Raw genomic sequence first — 20,377 nt, forward strand, 5'->3', positions numbered from 1 at the left:
ATAAGGCAGAATTGGTCTATGGATATAGCGAAATATCATTAGGAATCAATTCATTGGTTTATTTATTCTCTCTTTCTTTTCTGTGGCCAGTAGTGTTTCCTTTTACTGGAAAGTCTCTGGCAGTGTTGGTCATGGTGTCCTGTGGTGGCATGGGCCTCAAATTAAACCAGTCATTGCTTGGCCATTGCCACAAGTTCTGTGCCACTAAGCGCATCTTGCAAGTAGGGTAGATTGTAGACTGAAGGTTTTATGGCTGATTTGGTGCTTCAGTTCCACCATTGGGAGCCTTGCCTGGTTACTAGGGGCACCCTCATAGGTTCCAGGATGTTAACACTGCACCATATTTCCACATCACTCCCTGTATGCCCCCAATTCCAGTTGTCTCCCCCTTTCTCTCTCTCTCTCTCTCTCTCTCTCTCTCTCTCTCTCTCTCTCTCTCTCTCTCCCCCTCCCTCCCTCCCTGCCTCCCTCCCTCCCCCACACCTAATCACCCTTATTTCCATCCCTGTGCACTCCCCAGATCTTACCTGCAAAATTAATTCTATTTCTCCTTTCCTGGGGAAATATTCCCCAAAACCTTCCTTGTTATTTAACATCTCTGGGTCTCTGAATTGTAGCATGATTATCATTTACTTAACAGCTAATATCCACTTACAAATGAGTACATCCGTGTTTGTCTTTCTGGATCTGGGTTACTTTACTCAGGATAGTTTTTTTCTTTTTTTCTAGTTGCAACCATTTACCTGCAGATTTCATGATGTCATTGTTTTTTGTTTTTTGTTTTTTAAGCCACTGAGTAATACTCCATTGTATAAATGTACCACATTTTCTTCATCCATTTGTAGGCTGAGGGAAATCTAGGTTGTTTCCAGTTTCTGGGTATTAAGAATAAAGCTTCAATGAATGTAGTTGAGCAAATGTTCTTATGGTATGATGGAGATTCCATTAGATCTATACCTAAGAATGGTATAACTGGGTTTTGAGGTAGATTGATATCCAATTTTCTGAGAAGCCATATTAATTTTCATAGTAACTGTACGTGTTTGTACTCCTATCAGCAATGAAGGAGTGTTCCCTTTTTTCCACATTCTCACCAGCATGAGCTGTTGGCTTGTGTTTTTGATCTTAGCCATTCTGACAGGTGTAAGATGGTATCTCAGAGTAGTTTGGATTTGCATTTCCTTGGTGGCAAGGATGTTGAACATTTCTTTAGCCGTTTCTCAGCCATTCGAGTTTCTCTATGGAGAATTCTGTTTAGATCTGTATCCCATTTTTAATGGGATTATTTGGTTTGTTGATGTCTGGTTTCTTGAGTTCATTCATTTTTGGTATACTCTATGGGATGTGGAGTTGGTGAAAATCTTTTCCCATTCTGTAGGCTGCCTCTTTGTCCTATTGACAGTGTCCTTTGCCTTACTAAAGCTTTTCAGTTTCATGAGGTCCCATTTATTGATTGTTGGTCTTAGTGCCTTTGCTGTCAGTGTTCTGTTCGGGAAGTTGTCTCCTGTGTCAATGTGTTCAAGGCTGTTCACCACTTTCTCTTTTATCGGGCTCAGTGTATTTGATTTTATGATGAGGTCTTTGGTCCACTTGGACTTGAATTCTGTTTAGGGTGATAAATATGAATCTATTTGCATTCTTCTACATGTAGACATCCAGTTAGACCAGCACTATGTGTTGACGATGCTTTCTTTTTTATCTATTATATGTTTCTGGCTCATTTATCAAAATTCAGGTATCCATAGGTATGTAGATTTATGTCTGGGCCTTCGTTCTTGTCTAGTGAACAACGTGTCTATTTTTATGCCAATACCATGTAGCTTTTATTAATACAACTCTGTAGTCTAGCTTGAAATCAGGGATAATGATTCCTTTGGAAGTTCTGTTATTGTTCAGAGCTGTTTTTGCTCTTATGGGTTTTTTTGTTTTTCCGTATGAGGTTGAATATTGTCCTTTCAAGTTCTGTGAAGAATTGTGTTGGAATTTTGATGGGAATTGCATTGACTCTGTAGATTGCTTTTGGTAGGATGGCCATTTTTACTATGATAATCCTACCGATTCATAAGCGTGGGCAATCTTTCCATCTTCTGATATCTTCTACAATTTCCTTCTTCAGAGACTTGAAGGGTTTGTCATACGGGTCTTTAACTTGCTTGACTAGAGTTACCCCAAGATACTTTATATTATTTCTGGCTATTAAGAAGGGTATTGATTCTCTGATTTTTTTTTTTCTCGTCCCATTTTTCATTTGTATATAGGAGACCTACTGATATTTTTTTTTGACTTAACTTTGTATCCAGCCAGTTTGCTGAAGGTGCTTATCACCTGTAGGACTTCCCTCATAGAATTTTTGGGATCACTTATGTAGACTATCATATCATCTGCAAATAATGATACTTTGACTTCTTTTCCAATTTCTATCCCCCTTGATCTCCTTTAGCTGTCTTACTGCTCTAGCTAGAACTTGAAGTACTATATTGAATAGATATGGAGAGAGTAGACTTCCTTGTCTTGTTCCTGATTTAGTGGAATTAGTTTGAGTTTTCTTCATTTAATTTGATGTTGGCTATAGATTTGCTATATATTATCTTTATTATGTTTAGGTATGTTCATTTTAACCCTAATCTCTCCAAGACTTTTCATGAAGGGTGCTAGATTTTGTCAAAAGCTTTTTTTGGCATCTAATGAGATGATCATATGGTTTTTTTTCTTTCAGTTTTTTTTTTATAGGTGAATTAGATTGATTTTATTTCCTATGTTGAACCATCCCTGCATCTCTGGGATAAAGCCTACTTGGTCATGTGGATGATATGCTGTGTTCTTGGGTTCAGTTTGCCAGTATTTTGTTGAATATTTTTGCTTCTATGTTCATAGGAATTTGGTCTGTAATTCTCTTTCTTTGTTGGTCCTTTGTGTTCCTTAGGTATCAGGGTGACTGGGCTCATAAAATGAATTTAGCAGTATTTATTCTGTTTTTATTTTGTTGAATTGGTTGAGGAGTATTGGCATTAGCTCTTCTCGTTCTGGTAGAATTCAGCATTAAAACTGTCTGGCCCTGGTCTGGAGAGATGGCTCGGAGGTTAAGAGCATTGCCTGCTCTTCCAAAGGTCCTGAGTTCAATTCCCAGCAACCACATGGTGGCTCACAACCATCTGTAATGAGATCTGGTGCCCTCTTCTGGCCTGCAGGCATACACACAGACAGAATATTGTATCCATAATAAATAAATAAATATTAAAAAAAAAACTGTCTGGCTCTGATAACTGTTTCTGTTTTCTTAGGGGTTATGCTAGTTTGGGTTTCTATTGCTGTGAAGAGACACCATGACCATGGCAACTCTTTTGTTTTGTTTGAAACAGGGTTTCTCTGTGTAGCTCTGGCTGTCCTGGGACTCACTCTATAGACCAGGCTGGCCTTGAACTCACAGAGATCTGCAGGGCTGTGCCTTCTGAATGCTATATGCTTCTAGGGTTTACAATTGAAAAAATCCTCTATTTTCCACCCTGTGGATCCTGAGGAAGGAACTCATGTGTCCAGCTTGAAAGGCCGAGGCATATGGATCTCTGAGTTTGAGGCCAGCCTTGTCTACAGAGAAAGTTGCAGGATAGCCAGAACTATGTAGAGTCCCTGTCTCAAAAATAAAATAACTGGAGAAACCATTTTCTCTGATTAGTCCTAGTGTACAAGTTTGTTATTACAGCTAATGATTTACATATATGTCACCCTTATTTGAATTTGAGCTTTCTTCTTTTTTTTTTTTTCCCAACTTTTTTGGCGGTAGGGTTTTATAATCCTTTTGTTTCTTTCTCCCAACTGTTGAGATGACTGGCAGCACTGCCATTTCTGGTCCGTGTGGTGCTAGGAGTCAATCACAGAGTTTTCATACATGCTGAACAAACACCGTGCCCATAGAGCCCCATCTGAGTCCTGAATTCAGGCTGCTGCTGCTTTTTATTTTTTGAGACATAGATTCACTATAGAACTCAGAGATCCACCTGCTTCTGCCTCTGGAGTGCTGAGATTAAAGATCACCCGGCCTTGGCTTGAGCTCCTTGCTGTTTGTGACCTCTTAGCAGTAGAAACATCCCCAGAGTCTGACATGGTTCCTGGAGCTAGTCAGTACTCATTTCAGGTTTGATGCAGAGTGAGCTGCTGAGTTTGTGGGGTGGGCTATCACATTGTAAGTAACTCTGGTCGCCCAAAAGTTTTAAATTAGTTTCGAGAGTTTTTTTCAGGAGGTAGGGTTGAGACAGAGTCTTACTGTGTAGATCAAATTGGCCTGTCATGTGATTTAGTCCTCTTGTCTCAACCTGCCAATGCTGATATTGCAGGTGTGCACTCTAACTGCTGAAAGTAAATTCTGTGCCTTGGATAGGACGTAATGATAGTGCTTCTCTAGCAGTTCGGGTATTTGAGAGAGGCTCGTGAGTCTGGTCCTGAGACCTCCAGGACACACTTACTCCAGATGTCATTTGTACGACTGTGTTGTACTCCTTGTCACTAGATTGTCACTTCATGCAACTTTGTTGTGTCCCGGGTTACTAGGCTATGGTCCCTGACACACTCCAGCTTAGCTGTCCTTTATGGAGCTGTGTTGTGTCCCCTGTCACTAGGCTATGGTCCCTGGCACACTCCAGCTTTTCTGTATCCTATTAAAATATTCTTCTGAGACCTAACATACCATTCCAGATATGGTATTGTATAAAGTGGGTTAAAATAGTTAGCCTGTGTCTTGGACTTAGTATGTTCTCTATGGTACTCCAAAGCTTGCTTGTGCCTGGTGTCAGGGTTAACTTGATGTATATTACTTTGGTGTAATTTAATAACAGCTATTAAGGAACTTCGGTTTAATTTTTTTAAATCAAAGCGCAAATGTATTTCTCATGATCACTGAACCTCCTCATTGTTGCACATTACCTGATGAAGAATACAGGTATTTTCTTCTATAGAAATCATCTTTTTCATACTTGGTTCACTTGTCATGACTAATCTCAACCAACTTTCTAAGAACCGTGATCGTAAACTTTATCAGCCAGTCACTAAGTGCGCTGGATTCTGGACTTGGTGCGTAGGGTACAAAAAGTGAACAGGTGGTCCCTGCCTTTGAGGAGTTAAGTGGCCTCCCTAGCCTTGGTGCATGTGAGACTGAAGTGGGTGGCACCAGCCTGACCGCAGCACTGGAGGAGGGCAGGGTAATGGGGAGATCTGCTGCCGTGAGCACCTGTACTGGCGTGGTGGTGAGAGCTGCGCTCTGTAGCCCAGGGCTTGAGTTTGAATCCTGGTTTTTACTGCTTGCTGCTGTGTGGCCTTGCAAGTTAGTTATGCAGTTGAACTGTGGCTCCAAATGATACTTAGTGAGGCTGTAAACATTGGCTTAGTTAATAGATCTAAAGTGTTTAGAATAGCATTTGTGTTATGGAAATACTCTGAACATTTGCCACTGTCTCCATGGAAACCAGAAGTGTCCATTCTAGGAAGACCTCGGAGAAACATTTTAGTTCTTTTGAAGGTCTTCCGTGTAGAAGAATGATTTATTTATTCTTTGTAATTCCATATTTAGAACTTTAATGCAGCAGACAGGCCTACTGGCATCGGACCCATCCTTCCCTCAGCCTTCCCAGTGCTTTAGTTACAGGTGTAAGGCACGTCCAGCTGCAGCCTTCAGTAAGCAGTGCATCCTGCGTCACTAGAAGTCACTGAAAAGACCGGCCGCTGCTTGTGGTTTTTAACAGAATGGTTGTAAACCTGTAGTGTCTAATATTACATCCATAGAGGTGACTGAAGGCCAAGAGAATAAATGTAAGACTCGGGAAGTTGTCTGTGTGTACTCCATCTTTGCCCTTAGAGATTCTGCTGGTTGGGGCAAACACCATCCAAGCCTGGTGGATGGCTCGTTCTGCTGTCATCTAGCGCATGGAGAAGCTCTGTAGTAGCTAGCTAGAAAGTGGAGTTTCTCTGATTCAGAGTAACTGGCCTTACTGTATTAGTGTGGGACATTTTCTTTACCTTTTATGCTGCTCTTAAATTCAGGATGGTTCCTGTCTTGGACACTTAGTTTCTGGATCTACTTGTTAATTCCCATGTTAGACTCCTCTCAGGCTGGGTTCTGAGACTCTGACCTAACTGAATTCTTGTCTCAGTTTCCCAGAGCACATCCCAGAGAGACTGCCCTTTCCTGTCTAATCAGCACCTTGTTACAGTAATTCTAACTCAGAGAGTCACAGACACTTCCAATTTTAAAACATTCTTTCTCATGTCTGTTACCTTAAGCTATATAGTCAGAATACTTCAAGATCTCTTAATTAAGTGTCTAAATTTTTTTTTATTATGGAACATTTCACACATACACAAAAGCAAAGAATGGGATTAACCTTCACGTACCCACTTCCTTTTATTCTTTATTCATAAGTTATATTGTAACTGAACTGAAGAATTTTTTTTCCCCTTCCTTCCTTCCTTCCTTCCTTCCTTCCTTCCTTCCTTCCTTCCTTTCTGTTTTTAGGGATAATGTTTCTCTGTTTAACAGCCCTGAACTCACTCTGGTAGATCAGGCTGGCCTTGAAGTCACAGAAATCCACCTGCCTCTCTATGCCTCAGTGCTGGGATTAAAGGCGTGCGCCACCACCACCTAGTGTGACTGAATTTTCTTTACTCCAGTTAGCATTCAAATATACACTCCTGCGCTCTGAGATCACAGCTACAACTTGCTTTCTTTTTATGAGGTTCTTTCAGCAGATAACCCCTATTAAATGACCCCTTTGAGATCGAATATGATTATGGTTTATTTTGGTTTGGGATGTATGTCTCACCTTCTGTGCCTGTCAGGTGTCAAGCAGGGTTTCTGACTCTGTAGTGGACCATTTTCACTCTGGTTCCACTTCAGAGAATGAGCTTGAATCATGCAGTCTGTACCTCTTAGCTGTGATCTTAGTAATGTAGACTTGGATTACAGTTTTACTATTTATTATTTTGTGTGTGTGAAACTAAGCATGGTGATTTAGCAACTCAACCTAACTGATTCTTGGGGTGACATGAAGTTCTGTTTTGTCTCTTAGAAACGCTCTTGTAGAACGAGAGTGTAAAACATAAGGTAAATGTGTAAATTTCTGCTTCTCCCTAGAGAGCCCCCTTTTCATCTGACTAGAAGAGGCTGGGGTGAGTTTCCTGTGAGAGTGCAAGTTCACTTTAAGGACAGCCAGAACAAGCGGATAGATATCATACACAATCTGAAGGTATTGTAGCAGAGCATTGCTCGCTGGAAACTCAGTGTCTCTTTTCATTACCTGTGGACCGTGACTACAGATGGTGGAATCAGGAATCCTGTGTATGTGATGCTCACTGCTACAGCACTTTCTCCTCAAAGCTGGGGAAGCAGTTACTCCACATCACATGTATACTCTTCAGAAAGGTGAACTAAGTCTGAGGAAAGAAGACCTCAAACCTTCCTTCCCGATTTTCTGGTTTTTTGAGACAGAGTTTCTCTGTTCTCTATGTAGCCCTGGATGTCTTGGAACTCATTCTGTAGACCAGGCTGGCCTCGAACTCAGAGATCCTCCTTCCTCTGGAGTGCTGGGATTAAAGGCTTATGCCACCACTGCACTTCAGTTCTTTATCAAACACACTGTTAGTGTGCTACTCGAGACTCTGATAGTGTAGTGTAGTCTTTCTCATTGAATCTGTTTGTTTTTCTATGTGAGGCACAAACTTTGTGATGTGCAATCCCTAACACTGCAAATATAAGCATCACACAAAATACATAAAGATTAAGAGGAGTGAACATATTTGGACAATAATAAATAAGGTTGTAATAGTTTTGAATTGAATATCTTTCACTGGTCTACCTACGTGGTTTATTATACGGCTATTACAATTCATACAGATTTTTTTTCTCTACAAGGAGAAAAGCTACCTTTATAGTACATGTTAAGCAGAACATAAAATTGCATGCAGAAAAGGCTGAGCAGGTTCAAGCCCTAGGCTTCATCCCTAGCACCAATTGAAAATAAATACTATTTTAGAGTTATGATGCAGCTTAGTGGTAGAGCACTTGACTAGCATGTGCAAGAAATTCTTAGCAGCACATATAAAAAAAAGATCATCCATGATATTTAAAGAGTTAAAAAAAAACCAAAATGTTAGATTAATTGGAATGACAGTGTGACCAGTTTTTCTGTTCCTTTTTGTTTTGTGTTTTGTTTCTGTTTTTAAACATTTTTTTTTTACAAAAAAAAAAAACATTATGTTACTATTACAGTTGGAAAACAAATCATTTTTAAAGTTCTTCTTGGCAACTGGATGTGGTAACACAGGGAGGCAGAGGCAGGTGGATCTCTGTGTAGACCAGTCTGCCCTATAGAGCGAGTTCCAGGACAGCCAAGACTGTTACACAGAGATCCCTGCCTCGAAAAACCAAACAGCCAACCAGTTAAATAAACTAATTAAATTAATTAATAAATACAGTTTCTCTTGCCCCAAGTCACCCTCCCTTTGTGGTTATCATCAGTGACTCCAAAGAGTGAACTAAATAAAGCTGAATACTTCGGTAGAGTTCTCTTTTTCCTAGCTCTGGGACACGCTGGAACCTAACTTCTGTTGATGGTAGACAGCACTGCCTGTTTCTGTTTCTGTTTCTTTGATGTTAGAGAAGAAGGGAAAGCAGCATTAAAGAGCAGGAGGGGCCACTTACCATTTCTTGGGAAAAGCTCTAAAATAGTTTTTTGCTTTTTTAAAACATTTATTTTTATTTTGCACAAATGAGTGTTTTGTCTGCATGTATGTGTATGCACCACATGCTTGCCTGGTGTCCACAGAGACCAGAAGAGGGCATCAGATCCCCTGAACCTGGAGTTCTAGAGAGTTGTAAGCCACCATGTAGGTGAAGGGAACAGCACCAAGAGCAGCCATTGAGCCATCTCTCCAGCCCCAGTTTTTCCTTTCTTTTGGTCATTGCGTGTATTATTTTTGGGAGTGGTCCCAGCCCTAATTTACACAGTGCTTACCTATTACATTTTTTTCAGTTCTCAGTGGAAGATTATTTGAGACACAAATTTTGGGTTGTTTTGTTCATGCTTGAGGCAGGTTCTCACTATGTAGATCAGGCTGACCTATGATTCACAGGAATAGCTCTGCCTGCCTCTGCCTCCTAAGTGCTAGGATAAAAGGTTTTATTTCACTACATCCAGTCATAAAACACGGTACTTTAAAATGATAGTAAAGTATGTTAAAAAAAAAAACCTTTATTTTTTTTTAATAATGTGTATGTATAAGCAGAGGTGCACATTCATGCTGTGTCCCTGGAGGACCCTGGATGCCCCTGGAGCTGGAGTTATAAGAGATTGGGAGCTGCCTAATGTGGGTGCTGGAAATCAAATTTAGGTCCTCTCCAAGAATAGTGTACAGTCTTATACTACAGAGATCCTTCTCTGGTCTGTAACTTCCTTGAAGCATGATTTTATTATTTTTTGTGTATGAGCCTGATCTCAGACTCAACTGAAGAAATAGGGCGAGTCTGGTCTTCCCGGAACCCCAGCACCCAGGAGCCTGGTACAGATTCACGGGCCTATCCTCAGTAGATCATTTGTCAGTTGCTATGAGAAAGTGACTAGATTGGTTCTTAGTTTATATGTAACAATACAGATTATAGAGAGATTTATTTCTACCTTTAGAGGACAGAGACATGGATTTAACCTAAAGATGTCCTGTAGTCTTGGCCTCATCCTTAAATGTTAATAAGTAAAATATTGAAAATGTTTAAGATGCCGGGATCCAGACAGACCAGTCTTGCTGTGCAGGCCACAGACTCTGTAGAGTGCTTGCTTTCCTCTCTGCGGTGCCCAGTAGGCACCCTACTGAGACATCTGACTAGCTAGCAGACTGCCAGGACATGGGCTTATATCGATCCCTGTCTCCTGCCGAAAATCAGCCCAGCTACAGGCCTGTGCTGTGAAGCCACTCCCATCCCCACGAAGATAGCAGAAAAGGCTGTCACTTCTACCTCACGGGCCCTGATTCCTCTCTCCAGAGCCGGCATCCATGCTGCTGTCCACTCTGTCCATGGCATTAGGAACTCGTAATGATAAACCTGTGTCTCGGTGAAGCCACACCTGCAGCCTCTCCCCATCATTGTGTCAGAGCACCAAAATATGGCAGAGCAGTTGCCTTGCCTATGTGGGCTACTACACAGCTTCCCCAGTTTGCACTCCTGTCTCTTAGAAACCCTAAAACCCACCCCCTGCTTACTGCTCTACCCAGCCTCCCTTATTCCTATTTATCTTTGGGGTTTTTTTTTTTTTCCAACTTAGTGTTTTCCCTTTTAGTCTTACTGTATGTATAGTGTTTGTACTGATAAGGTGTTAAAATATTTTTCTATTGTGGGGATATAAGTTGAAATGCTACAGTAATAAGAATTTCAATGTAACAATAAACTGTTGTTGGTGACATAATCCCCTCAGTTTATGTTCCTTGCCTTAAAATAAATCTTTTGTGGTACTAATATATTTCAGGTATTTAATGTTGGCTGTAATGCTTAAATTTTCAGTCATGTACATTTCTTTTTCTTTCCTTTGGTTTTTCGAGACAGGGTTTCTCTGTAGCATTGGAGCCTGTCCTGGAACTAGCTCTGTAGACCAGGCTGGCCTTGAACTCACAGAGATCCGCCTGCCTCTGCCTCCCGAGTGCTGGGATTAAAGGCGTGCGCCACCACCGCCCGACAGTCATGTACATTTCTATAGACTGTCATTTGAAATATTTTCACACAACTTTTTATAAACTCACATCAGCGTCACATAATACCTTAAAAACTGATGTGGTGTGATTTATTGAAACATTCTTTATGGTTTCTGATTATAGATAAGGCTGGAAATTTGCCTTTACTCAAATTTCCTCCAGAATATCAGCTTGCAGTTAACTGGTGTTAGGTAAACCTGTATCCTCAGGTTCATGAGTAGAGTGAAATCTAACGTTTCCCTTTTACTTTTGAATAGCTGGATAGAACCTACACTGGCTTACAAACCCTGGGTGCGGAGACGGTAGGTACCTTCCCTCAGCCTTGTAAGGGGGACAAGGAGTGTGTGTGTGTGTGTGTGTGTGTGTGTGTGTGTGACGTTTACACACACTCTGCTCAGCTTACATATGTAATATAGGGTATCACCCTGTAGCCTAGGCTCACTTCAAATCCAGACTTCTTACCTCAACCTCTGTAGTGCTAGGATTGTGGGCATTTGCCATCATCCCATAATCCTTATTATTTTGATTTAACGGGGAAAAAAATGATTATGGGTCTTTTTTAAGTTAGATTTTCACTGCTGCCCCAACCATTGTGTTTTCTTTATTTTCTAATTGTGCTTTAAAACATGAGAAAATTTTAGGATCTGGACCATATCTACCATATAGCTCAGTGACACGAATTATGTTCAGGGTGATATATGGCACCTCCTGAACTCCCCTCACCTAAGTCCATACGTGTTAAGTTCCCCTACTACTTGCCTCCTTCGCATGATTAGAATCAGCATTTGGCTTCCTAAAATCTGCCTTATTTGTAGTGCATATAGTATCCATCCATGCTGTAGATGCCATTCCCCCTTTGTAAGATTTATTTTTATATTTTTATTTGTATGAGTGTTTTACCTGCATGTGTATATGTCCACCCCATGTGTGCCTAGTAGCCATGGAAATCAGAAGAAGGTGTCAAATCCCCTGGAGCTGGAGTAAAGGGTAGTTGTGAGCCGCCATGTAGGTGCTGGGAGCTGAATCCAGGTCTTCTGCAAGAATAAGTGCTCTTTTGTTTATTTAAGATTTACTTTTAATCTTATGTATGTTTATATTGGAGTGTATGCCATATATGTGAGTGTGCCCAAAGAGACCAGAAAATTTCAACCCCTGGAGGTGAAGTTAGTGGACCCTAGGAATCAAACTCAGGTCTTCTAGAAGAGTAAATGTATGCTGTAAGCCACCGAGCCGTCTTTCCAGCCACTAAAAATCTTTAAATTTTTATTTAATACATGTGAGTGTTTTGCCTTCATGTATATGCACCACATGTGTACAATGCCCACAAAGGCCAGAAGAGGGCATTGGATTCCTTGGAACTAAATTTACACACAGTAGTTAACTGACATGACGAGAGCTGGGAATTGATCACCTAGCTAAACCTTCACTCTTCAGAGAAGTGGACTTTATGACACCAGAAGATATGTATTGAGTACCTTCCTGTATGCTTTCACTGGTCCAGATGTTAGGAGAAAAGAGATGAGTAAGGTAATTTTTACTCTTGGTGTTTTTGAGCATAATGACAGTGACCTAGTCTACTTTCTGTTGCTGTGCTAAATAAATACCATGACCAAAGTGATTTGGGGAGGAAAGGACTTACTTCTTTCAGCTCCCAAGTCGTAGCCTATGACTGAAGAAAATCAGGGCAGGAATTCAAGCAGAGTCAGTGGAGGAGTGCTGCTTACTGGCTTGTTCTCTGCCGTGTGCTCAGCCTGTTTCCTTACATAACTCAGAACCCCCAGCCCAGGGTGGTACTGATTACAGTGGGCTGGGCCCTCTCACATCAATTATTAATCAAGAAAACGCTCCACAGCCCAGTCTGATGGAGGCATTTTCTGAATTGAGATACCTCTTCACAAATGACCCTAGGTTGTGTCAAGTTGACAAAAATAACCAGCACAGACAGTGAACAGTAAACACTAAGCAGAGGTGTACAACAGTTTCAACTACAGACAGGTGCTGGGTGGAAGAGTGGCTGGTGAACGGGGTCTTCCGTTAAGTTGCAGTGGATAAAGAAGGTCTTCCCGAGGAGGGTGACTTTGATGTGTGCTGGTGGGAATAGTGTTGAGCGGTAGAAGCAGTAAAGGGAGGGAAGGAACTCACCTGAGGCATCCAGCTGTTGAATCAGATGATGAAAATCTCATCTATAGGTTGCAGTCGCCTGTTGAGGTGTGGTTTCATCTCTTAGGGCACCGTTTTCTGAAACGGACTCGAGCTCTGTAAGCACTGATGATGGACTCATGAGCCTACTTGTTGCCCAACTGTGTAGGTAGTGGATGTTGAACTTCATCGGCATTCTCTTGGCGAAGACTACATTTATCCTCAGTCATCTGAGTCAGACATATCTGATGCCCCTCCATCTTTGACCATTCCAGCCCCAGTGAAAGCTTCCCCAGTGGCACGGTCCCCTGAGCCGGCGTCTGCTGCCCCTGTGGGAGAAGGTAATGCGATACTCTTGCTTGAGGGAGTCACTCTGAGTGTGTTTCTTATGTGGATGACACCAGATTGCTGCTTTCATCAGCTTGAAGTCAATGGAAAACATTGTTTTCATAAATGGGCATGCTCCCTCTAGCATACAGCCCTAGTGTGAAAATAGCTAATCTTCTGCTCTTCTTGGAAATAAGTTTTTCATAAATTCTTATATTTTACTTTTTTATTGATTTTTATTGAGCTCTACATTTTTCTCTGCTCCCCTCCTGGCCTCTCCCCTCCCCCTTCAAACCTCCCACAATTCTTACATTTTATAAAGGTGAAAAGGCTGCAAAAATCATTGGATTTTTATTCTTTTTTAACATTTTACTTTATTTTAATATGTATGAATGTTTTGACTGTATGTATGTCTGTGTACCACATGCATACCCAGTGCTTATGGAAGCCAAAAGAAGGCATCAGATCCCCTAGAACTAGAGTTTCAGATGGTTGTAAGCCACCATGTCGGTGCTGGAAATCAAACCCAGGATCTCTGGCCAGCCAGTGCTCTTAACAGCTGAGCCATCTTTCCAGTCCCTGTATTTTTATTCTTTGCTGAAGACATGCTGGCTTAGATTCTGATTATGTAAATAAGAGACTTTAATGACAAATACTTAATCCTATGTAAAAAACTGACATTCACCATCAACAAATGTATTTTGACTGTGGCATTTTTATCATTTAATAAGACTAAATGTATTGTTTTTTATATAAGCATATGTAATTGTATATGCTATATATATTTAAGTTGATTCTAAATGTTTATTTTATGTGCAAACTGGTATTTTATTGTGATACTATTTTAGTTTTTATATAAAATTTCAACTTAATTTGTCTTTAGATTTCCAGTGTACCCTCTATGGATATTACATTAAAAGAATGGTTTTTGTTTTTTAAAGTTTTTTTCTCTTCTCTGGTTTTTAAATTTATATACTAAAATATGAGACAATGGACTTGTATTTTTTTTTGTATTGTGTAGCTCTTGGTTAATGTGTTCTCCAGTTAATACAATTTTTAAAAAAGATTTATTTATTTATTGTGTACACAGTGTTCAGCCTCCTTGTATGGCTGCAGGCCAGAAGAGGGCACCAGATCTCATTACAGATGATTGTGAACCACCATGTGGTTGCTGGGAATTGAACTCAGGACCTCTGGAAGATCAGCCAGTACTCTTAACCTCTGAGCCATCTCTCCAGCCCCCCCAGTTAATACATTTTTTTTGTATTAATTATGTTCACATTATTGTGACCCAGCAAACTTTGACTTTCACGTGGTGGAGTTTATTTTGGCTCACAGCTCAGAGAATACAGTTTGTCACAAGAGGAAAAGGATAGAGGTGGGAACAGCTTGGTGCATGCCAACCAGGAAACACAAGTGAGAAATGCCAGGCCTTTCTCTTTTTTCCTTTTTATTCAGCCCATAACCACAGGCTGTTAGACTGTGTAACTGGCACATGGGGTGGGCGATGGGAGCTCAGATAAACCTTTCTGAGGAGGGGAGAAAAGCTGGCTCAGTTGATAAAGTGCTTTCCATGCAAAAATGAGGACCCGAATTCAGATGCCCAGCCAATATAAAAGTTAGGTGCAGCGGTGTACATCCGTAATCTTGCACCAGGCTCCAGAGATAGGGAGGCTCTTTGAGCTCACTGGCCAGCCAGTCTAGCCAAATTGGTGAGCTTCATGTTTAGTGAGCATCTTTCTCAAAAAATAAGGTAGAAAACAACCAAAGAAGGCATATGTATCGACCATGTTCGTGTACACACACACATTCCTACCCCTGAAAACTCCCTCAAAGACTACCTCTGAAATACTTGTCCTAGTGATTCCAAATCTAGTCAAGTTGTTGATGGTAGTTCGTTTTAGCTTTGGTGTGTGTGTTTCCTTACTGCAGTATAATACAAATGGCTTCTAATCCAGTTCTCAACAGTCTTTAGTTCCCTCTGAAGCTCTGTGAACACAGTCTTTATGCCTGCCATCATTCTGGTTCTCCATCGTTTACCAGAATGGCCCTTTAAACTCGCTTACCAGAGCTTTTCTAGCCACAGACCCAAATGTTTTCACATCCTCTTAAATGCTAGTCCCAAAGGTCTATCACAACAGTGACTGCATTCCTGGTACGTGGTACTCCTGGAACTAACTATTTGTATTAGTTGCTTGTCACTGACCACTCACATTCAGAATGGGTCTTCTCAGTTAAACTGGAATTCTCATAAATGTGTCTTAGTGACTTCAGATGTAGATAGATAATCAAAAAAGACCAGTGTCACATCCCTAAGATAAATGTTTTACCTAGGTGGGAGTCTAACACGAGGATTTATTTTCTACCAAAAATTTGTAGGGAGTAAGCCGTATTTATTTTATACCAGCAGTTGATCTGGGTTTTGAACTAACATTGACGAATGTAATAACAGTTCTGTTCTCTTCCCACAGATGGAAGGTTCCAGAGTAGTTGATTTCATCATTTGTCATTCCATTTCAAACAGGATTCCCAGACAACCCAGAAGCTGAGAGACACCCTACATTTTATTCTTTACCATCTTCGTTGGAGAGAACACCCACCAAGGTGACAACAGCACAGAAAGTTACCTTTTGTTCACATGGCAATTCTGCCTTCCAACCAATTGCATCAAGCTGCAAAATCGTGCCCCAAAACCAGGCACCCAATCCTGAGTCACCTGGAAAGTCCTTTCAGCCCATCACCATGAGCTGTAAGATTGTCTCAGGTATGCAGAGTGAGTGACATTGGCTGGTTGTTAGCATATTTTTGTTGTTGTTTTGGGAATTTTAAGGCAAGGTCCCAGACTGGCATGGAACTAACTATATAGCACAGGCTGGCCTTGAACTCAGGATATTCCTCCTGGCTCAGCCTTGCAAATGCTGAGGTTACAGGTGAAGCCACCATTCCCAGCTCAGAGAGGTGCTTCTACACAGTCCTGTGTATCGAAGGAAAGGTTAATCCTGTTTGTTGGCAAGGCTGTCACAGAGAAAAGCACAGCTCACTATATGTATGGAAAGAATTTCTGAGTGGGCGGAAGAAATGAGGCCCAAGGTATTCTAGTTATTTCCTGGTAAATGTGTGCTCTTCTAGTGGGATTAAGATTGGAATTGAGTTTGCAGAGTCTGTAGAAACCAGAATAACAAGTAGTAGAAAAACAGAAGCCTTTGGCTTCGTTTTAAGGGTTGAGTTGGAGTAGAATTGAATTGCCATTTATTTTCTCTGACCGTGATAGAAAACGGTTCATCTTATGGACAGTCATTCTGAGACTTCCTTTTTGCTGAGGGCCTTTGTCTAGTGACAATTTCACATTTATACTAACTAAGGTAATGGGAACATACTTATGTTGGCTGTACTTCAGGAAAGACAGGAAGGGCCAGTTGAAAACATCTGAGTAGGGGAACATATATTTCTGTGTACTTTTATGTGTATGAGTGTTGTGGCTGCATGTTTGTGTGCACCATATGTGTGCCGACGGAGGCCCAGAGAAGGCATTTATGCCTTGGAATTGGAGTTGCAGGCCATTGTGAAACACCGTCTATGTACTGGGAACAGAATCTGGGTCTTCTCCAAGAACAGCCAGTGCTATTCATCTCTGAGCCATCTGTTCAGCCCCTCTGTATAAATTTTAAAAAGGAAAACGGGAATACTTGCTGCTGTACGCAGACTGCTAAGCTAAATAACTAAATATAATATGAATCTTTACAATCAACAGAAGCTAACAAACCTGTAATTTTATCTGCTACTAAGAATTTTGAAGTTTCCTGCTTCAGGAGTGGAGTAGGTTGTATACATTGGTTTGAGGTTTACAGAAATTTACAGATGACAGCTTTGATGAGGTAGGTGATTAAGAGTGTTTAGCAGTACATGAGTAAAATTTGGAACTAATCTTTGGGGTTCTATGATGTAGTCTTGATAGAGATTTCTGTCTCTGGTTAGTAAGCTTCACATTTTCCTATTCAAAATATGTTCCAAATCAAAACACAAAATTCCTCTATCTAGCTATTCACTTACCAATTTTAGTGTCTTTGAATATTCAATATTATGAATATCAGCCTATGCTATTAAGAGATTTATCCTACTGAAATACAGCAGTTCCACATTGTTAGTATAAAACATTGCTTTTCAGATTTTTTTAAAAATATAAATACATTTACATTATGTCTTCCTTCTCATCCCTTCCTCCAGACCTTCTCGTGTATCCATGCCCCCCCCTTTCATACTCATGGTCTTCTATTTTTTAATTATTGTTTTGTGCATGTATGTGTAAATAAATACATAAATGTAACCTCTTGAGTCTGTTTAGTATTGTTTGTGTGTATGTTTCAGGCTGACCACTTGAGATTAGAGAACAATTTAGGTGCTCATCTCTGGGGAAAACCAGTTCTCCTTCTCCTGACAGTCTTTAATTGCCTGTAGCTCTTCATCTAGGGGGAAGCCCTGTGCAGTTCTTCCCACCTGTGTTGGCATATAAACTGTTTATCTTTTTCAGGTCTTGTTTAAGTAGCCATGCTGTTGAAATTTTGCAGCCTAAGCTAATGACTAACTGAAATCTTAAATTATGTATTTTTCGTGTCTCTGAACCAGTATTGGTTGTGTGTTTCTATGTTTGTTGTTTGTGTGCATGTTATGATCATTTACCAAAAACAAAATATTAGTTGAAAATAATAACATAAAATGAGTATCCACCATAAATGCCTGAACAAAATATCTGAATCTTGCTTGGTATTGTTTGTTCTGTGGATCAGTTGGAGTCAGTGACTTAATCCCCTATAAAACTTGAAGATTTATGCCAGCTGTGGTGATGCACACCTTTAATTCTAGCACTTGGAAGGCAGAAGTAGGCCAGCCTGGTCTACAGAGCGAGTTCCAGGACAGCCAGGCTACAAAGAGAAACTGTCTCATAAAATAAAGAAAAACTTGAAGGTTTCATAAAGCATCCTTCATTCCTTCCCCACAAGATGCTTTCTGTTCAGGAATGAGAAAAAAGACAGGGGCAGATTCAGACTCATCCAGCAGACAGACAGTGGAAGACTGAAAGAACACAGTAGAGCAAACCAGTCTGGACTGGCTTGTAGTCAGTGACACAAGGGAGAATGTTTTCTAGATTTCTTTTCCTCCAGCTCACGGAAATCCTTGTGATCCCTGAGTGCTTGGATTAACAACATGTGCCTGGCCTGCTTTTTAGACTTACGTGCGTGCCAGAGGGTCTTGTTGAAATGTGGGTTTATTTTCTGTAGGCATTAAAGATGGGCGGTCTCTCTCTCTCTCTCTCTCTCTCTCTCTCTCTCTCTCTCTCTCTCTCTCTCTCTCCCCCTCCCTCACAAAGTCTCATGTGTTTCTGACTAGCCTGGAACTCAATATGTAGAGCAGGCTAGATTCTCTTTTTCTAAGTTTTTATGTGTTAGAAGTGTTTCGCCTGCATGCATGTCTGTGAACCACACGTAAGCAGTGCTAGTAGAGGCCAGAAGAGGGTTTTTAATGTCCTGGAACTGAAGCTACAGGCAATTGTGAGCTGCCATGAGGGTACTGGGAAATAAACCCACTTCCTCTAGAAGAGCACCAAGTGCTCTTAACTTCTGAGCCATCTCTCCAGCCCCAAAATCTGTTTCTAATTAGCTGTTCAATTTGCTGTTCTGGGCTGATTCCAAGTACACGATAGCTGGACCTGAACCCAGCTACACTGACTGAGCCTGGCTCAGTATCTGAAATTCCTGTTTTCCGATGCCCTCCTACTTAAATTATATGTGTACTTTGTTTCTCTCTTTTCCTTAATTAACAAAGGTTCTCCAATATCAACTCCAAGTCCATCACCATTGCCTCGCACCCCAACTTCCACTCCCGTTCATGTGAAGCAAGGTACTACCAGCTCTGGTATAAATAACCCTCATGTTATTGTGGATAAGCCCGCACAGGTTATTGCAGCCTCCGCTCCGAGTGCAGGTATGTATAAGCAATATTCATGCAATCTAAAGGTTTGATCTTTTACTAATGATAAAATCCTACCATGTACCAACCGTCCATCCATAAATAAATGTGTATGAAAAGGAACCATTCTGTTTCTCTGAGGAAGATTCTCTTGTGTATGAAAGTTCAAAGTTTAGTTTAATTAGAAGCCTTTTCTACAGCCACCACACTGTCCCTCTAGTCTGTTACAGCTGCATGGAGCCTGTCTGCAGTCACCACACTGCCCTGTAGTCCACACAGCTGCATGGAGCCTGTCTGCAGTCACCACACTGCCCTGTAGTCCACACAGCTGCATGGAGCCTGTCTGCAGTCACCACACTGCCCTGTAGTCCACACAGCTGCATGGAGCCTGTCTGCAGTCACCACACTGCTCTGTAGTCCACACAGCTGCATGGAACCTGTCTGCAGTCATCACACTGCCCTGTAGTCCACACAGCTGCATGGAACCTGTCTGCAGTCATCACACTGCCCTGTAGTCCACACAGCTGCATGGAACCTGTCTGCAGTCACCACACTGCCCTGTAGTCCACACAGCTGCATGGAACCTGTCTGCAGTCACCACACTGCTCTGTAGTCCGGCGCAGCTGCCTGGGGCCTGTCAGGGTTTCTGGATTTGGTTTTTATTCTTTTACTAACTTTGTATCCATTTCTTTCATTTAATTTATGTTTATACACATGCTCTCAAAGTGTAATCTTTCCCTATTAAGGGAAATAGTGAAAAGAGAAATAAAATGAATGATATTAAGAATGGGGATGGTTTCTCTACCCCATGTATTACAGTTAACACATTACTATATATACTGGGCTTTTTCAATTAGGTGTTTTGTTTTCTTTTGAAACTTAGCAGTTTTAGAGTTGTTTACGTGTAGAACTGATTTGAGAAGTACTGCTTTCAGCATATTTGGGTATGCTGAGCATTTTGGGGCTACATATTAGTTTTAATAATCAGCCACAACTCTGAAGAGGCAAATTTGGTAGGTGAAATAAGTTGCTGAATATCACTTTAGAGCTTCAGTTAATATTTACTGTTGATAATTGTGCAGTTGTGGAGTAACTTGTCATAGGGGTAGCATTTGGAGACAGGTGCATCAGAAGCTGGCATTCACTGGATGTATGCATGTTGGCTCATCTGTTAAGTGACCTACACCCTTGTGTTATACTGTCGCTTCTTGTATAAGGAGCA

The 20,377-nt window shown here is 41.0% G+C and overlaps 1 protein-coding gene across 4 annotated transcripts in view; it reads left to right on the plus strand.

Moving 5' to 3' along the window:
- Nucleotides 1-20,377, plus strand: part of Yeats2 (YEATS domain containing 2) — a 92,487-nt gene that overhangs the window by 30,360 nt on the left and 41,750 nt on the right. For all 4 annotated transcript variants that reach the window (XM_041678095.1, XM_041678097.1, XM_041678098.1 and 1 more), the window contains 5 exons: nucleotides 7,121-7,232; nucleotides 10,983-11,027; nucleotides 13,034-13,205; nucleotides 15,716-15,955; nucleotides 19,012-19,170. In XM_041678095.1, coding sequence (XP_041534029.1) covers nucleotides 7,121-7,232; nucleotides 10,983-11,027; nucleotides 13,034-13,205; nucleotides 15,716-15,955; nucleotides 19,012-19,170 — 728 coding nt within the window. The remainder of the gene's footprint in view (nucleotides 1-7,120; nucleotides 7,233-10,982; nucleotides 11,028-13,033; nucleotides 13,206-15,715; nucleotides 15,956-19,011; nucleotides 19,171-20,377) is intronic.

The sequence above is a fragment of the Microtus oregoni genome, unplaced genomic scaffold (genome assembly GCF_018167655.1).
Source record: "Microtus oregoni isolate MIOR12 unplaced genomic scaffold, Mior012 000029F_ref0000214, whole genome shotgun sequence".
NCBI lineage: Eukaryota > Metazoa > Chordata > Mammalia > Rodentia > Cricetidae > Microtus > Microtus oregoni.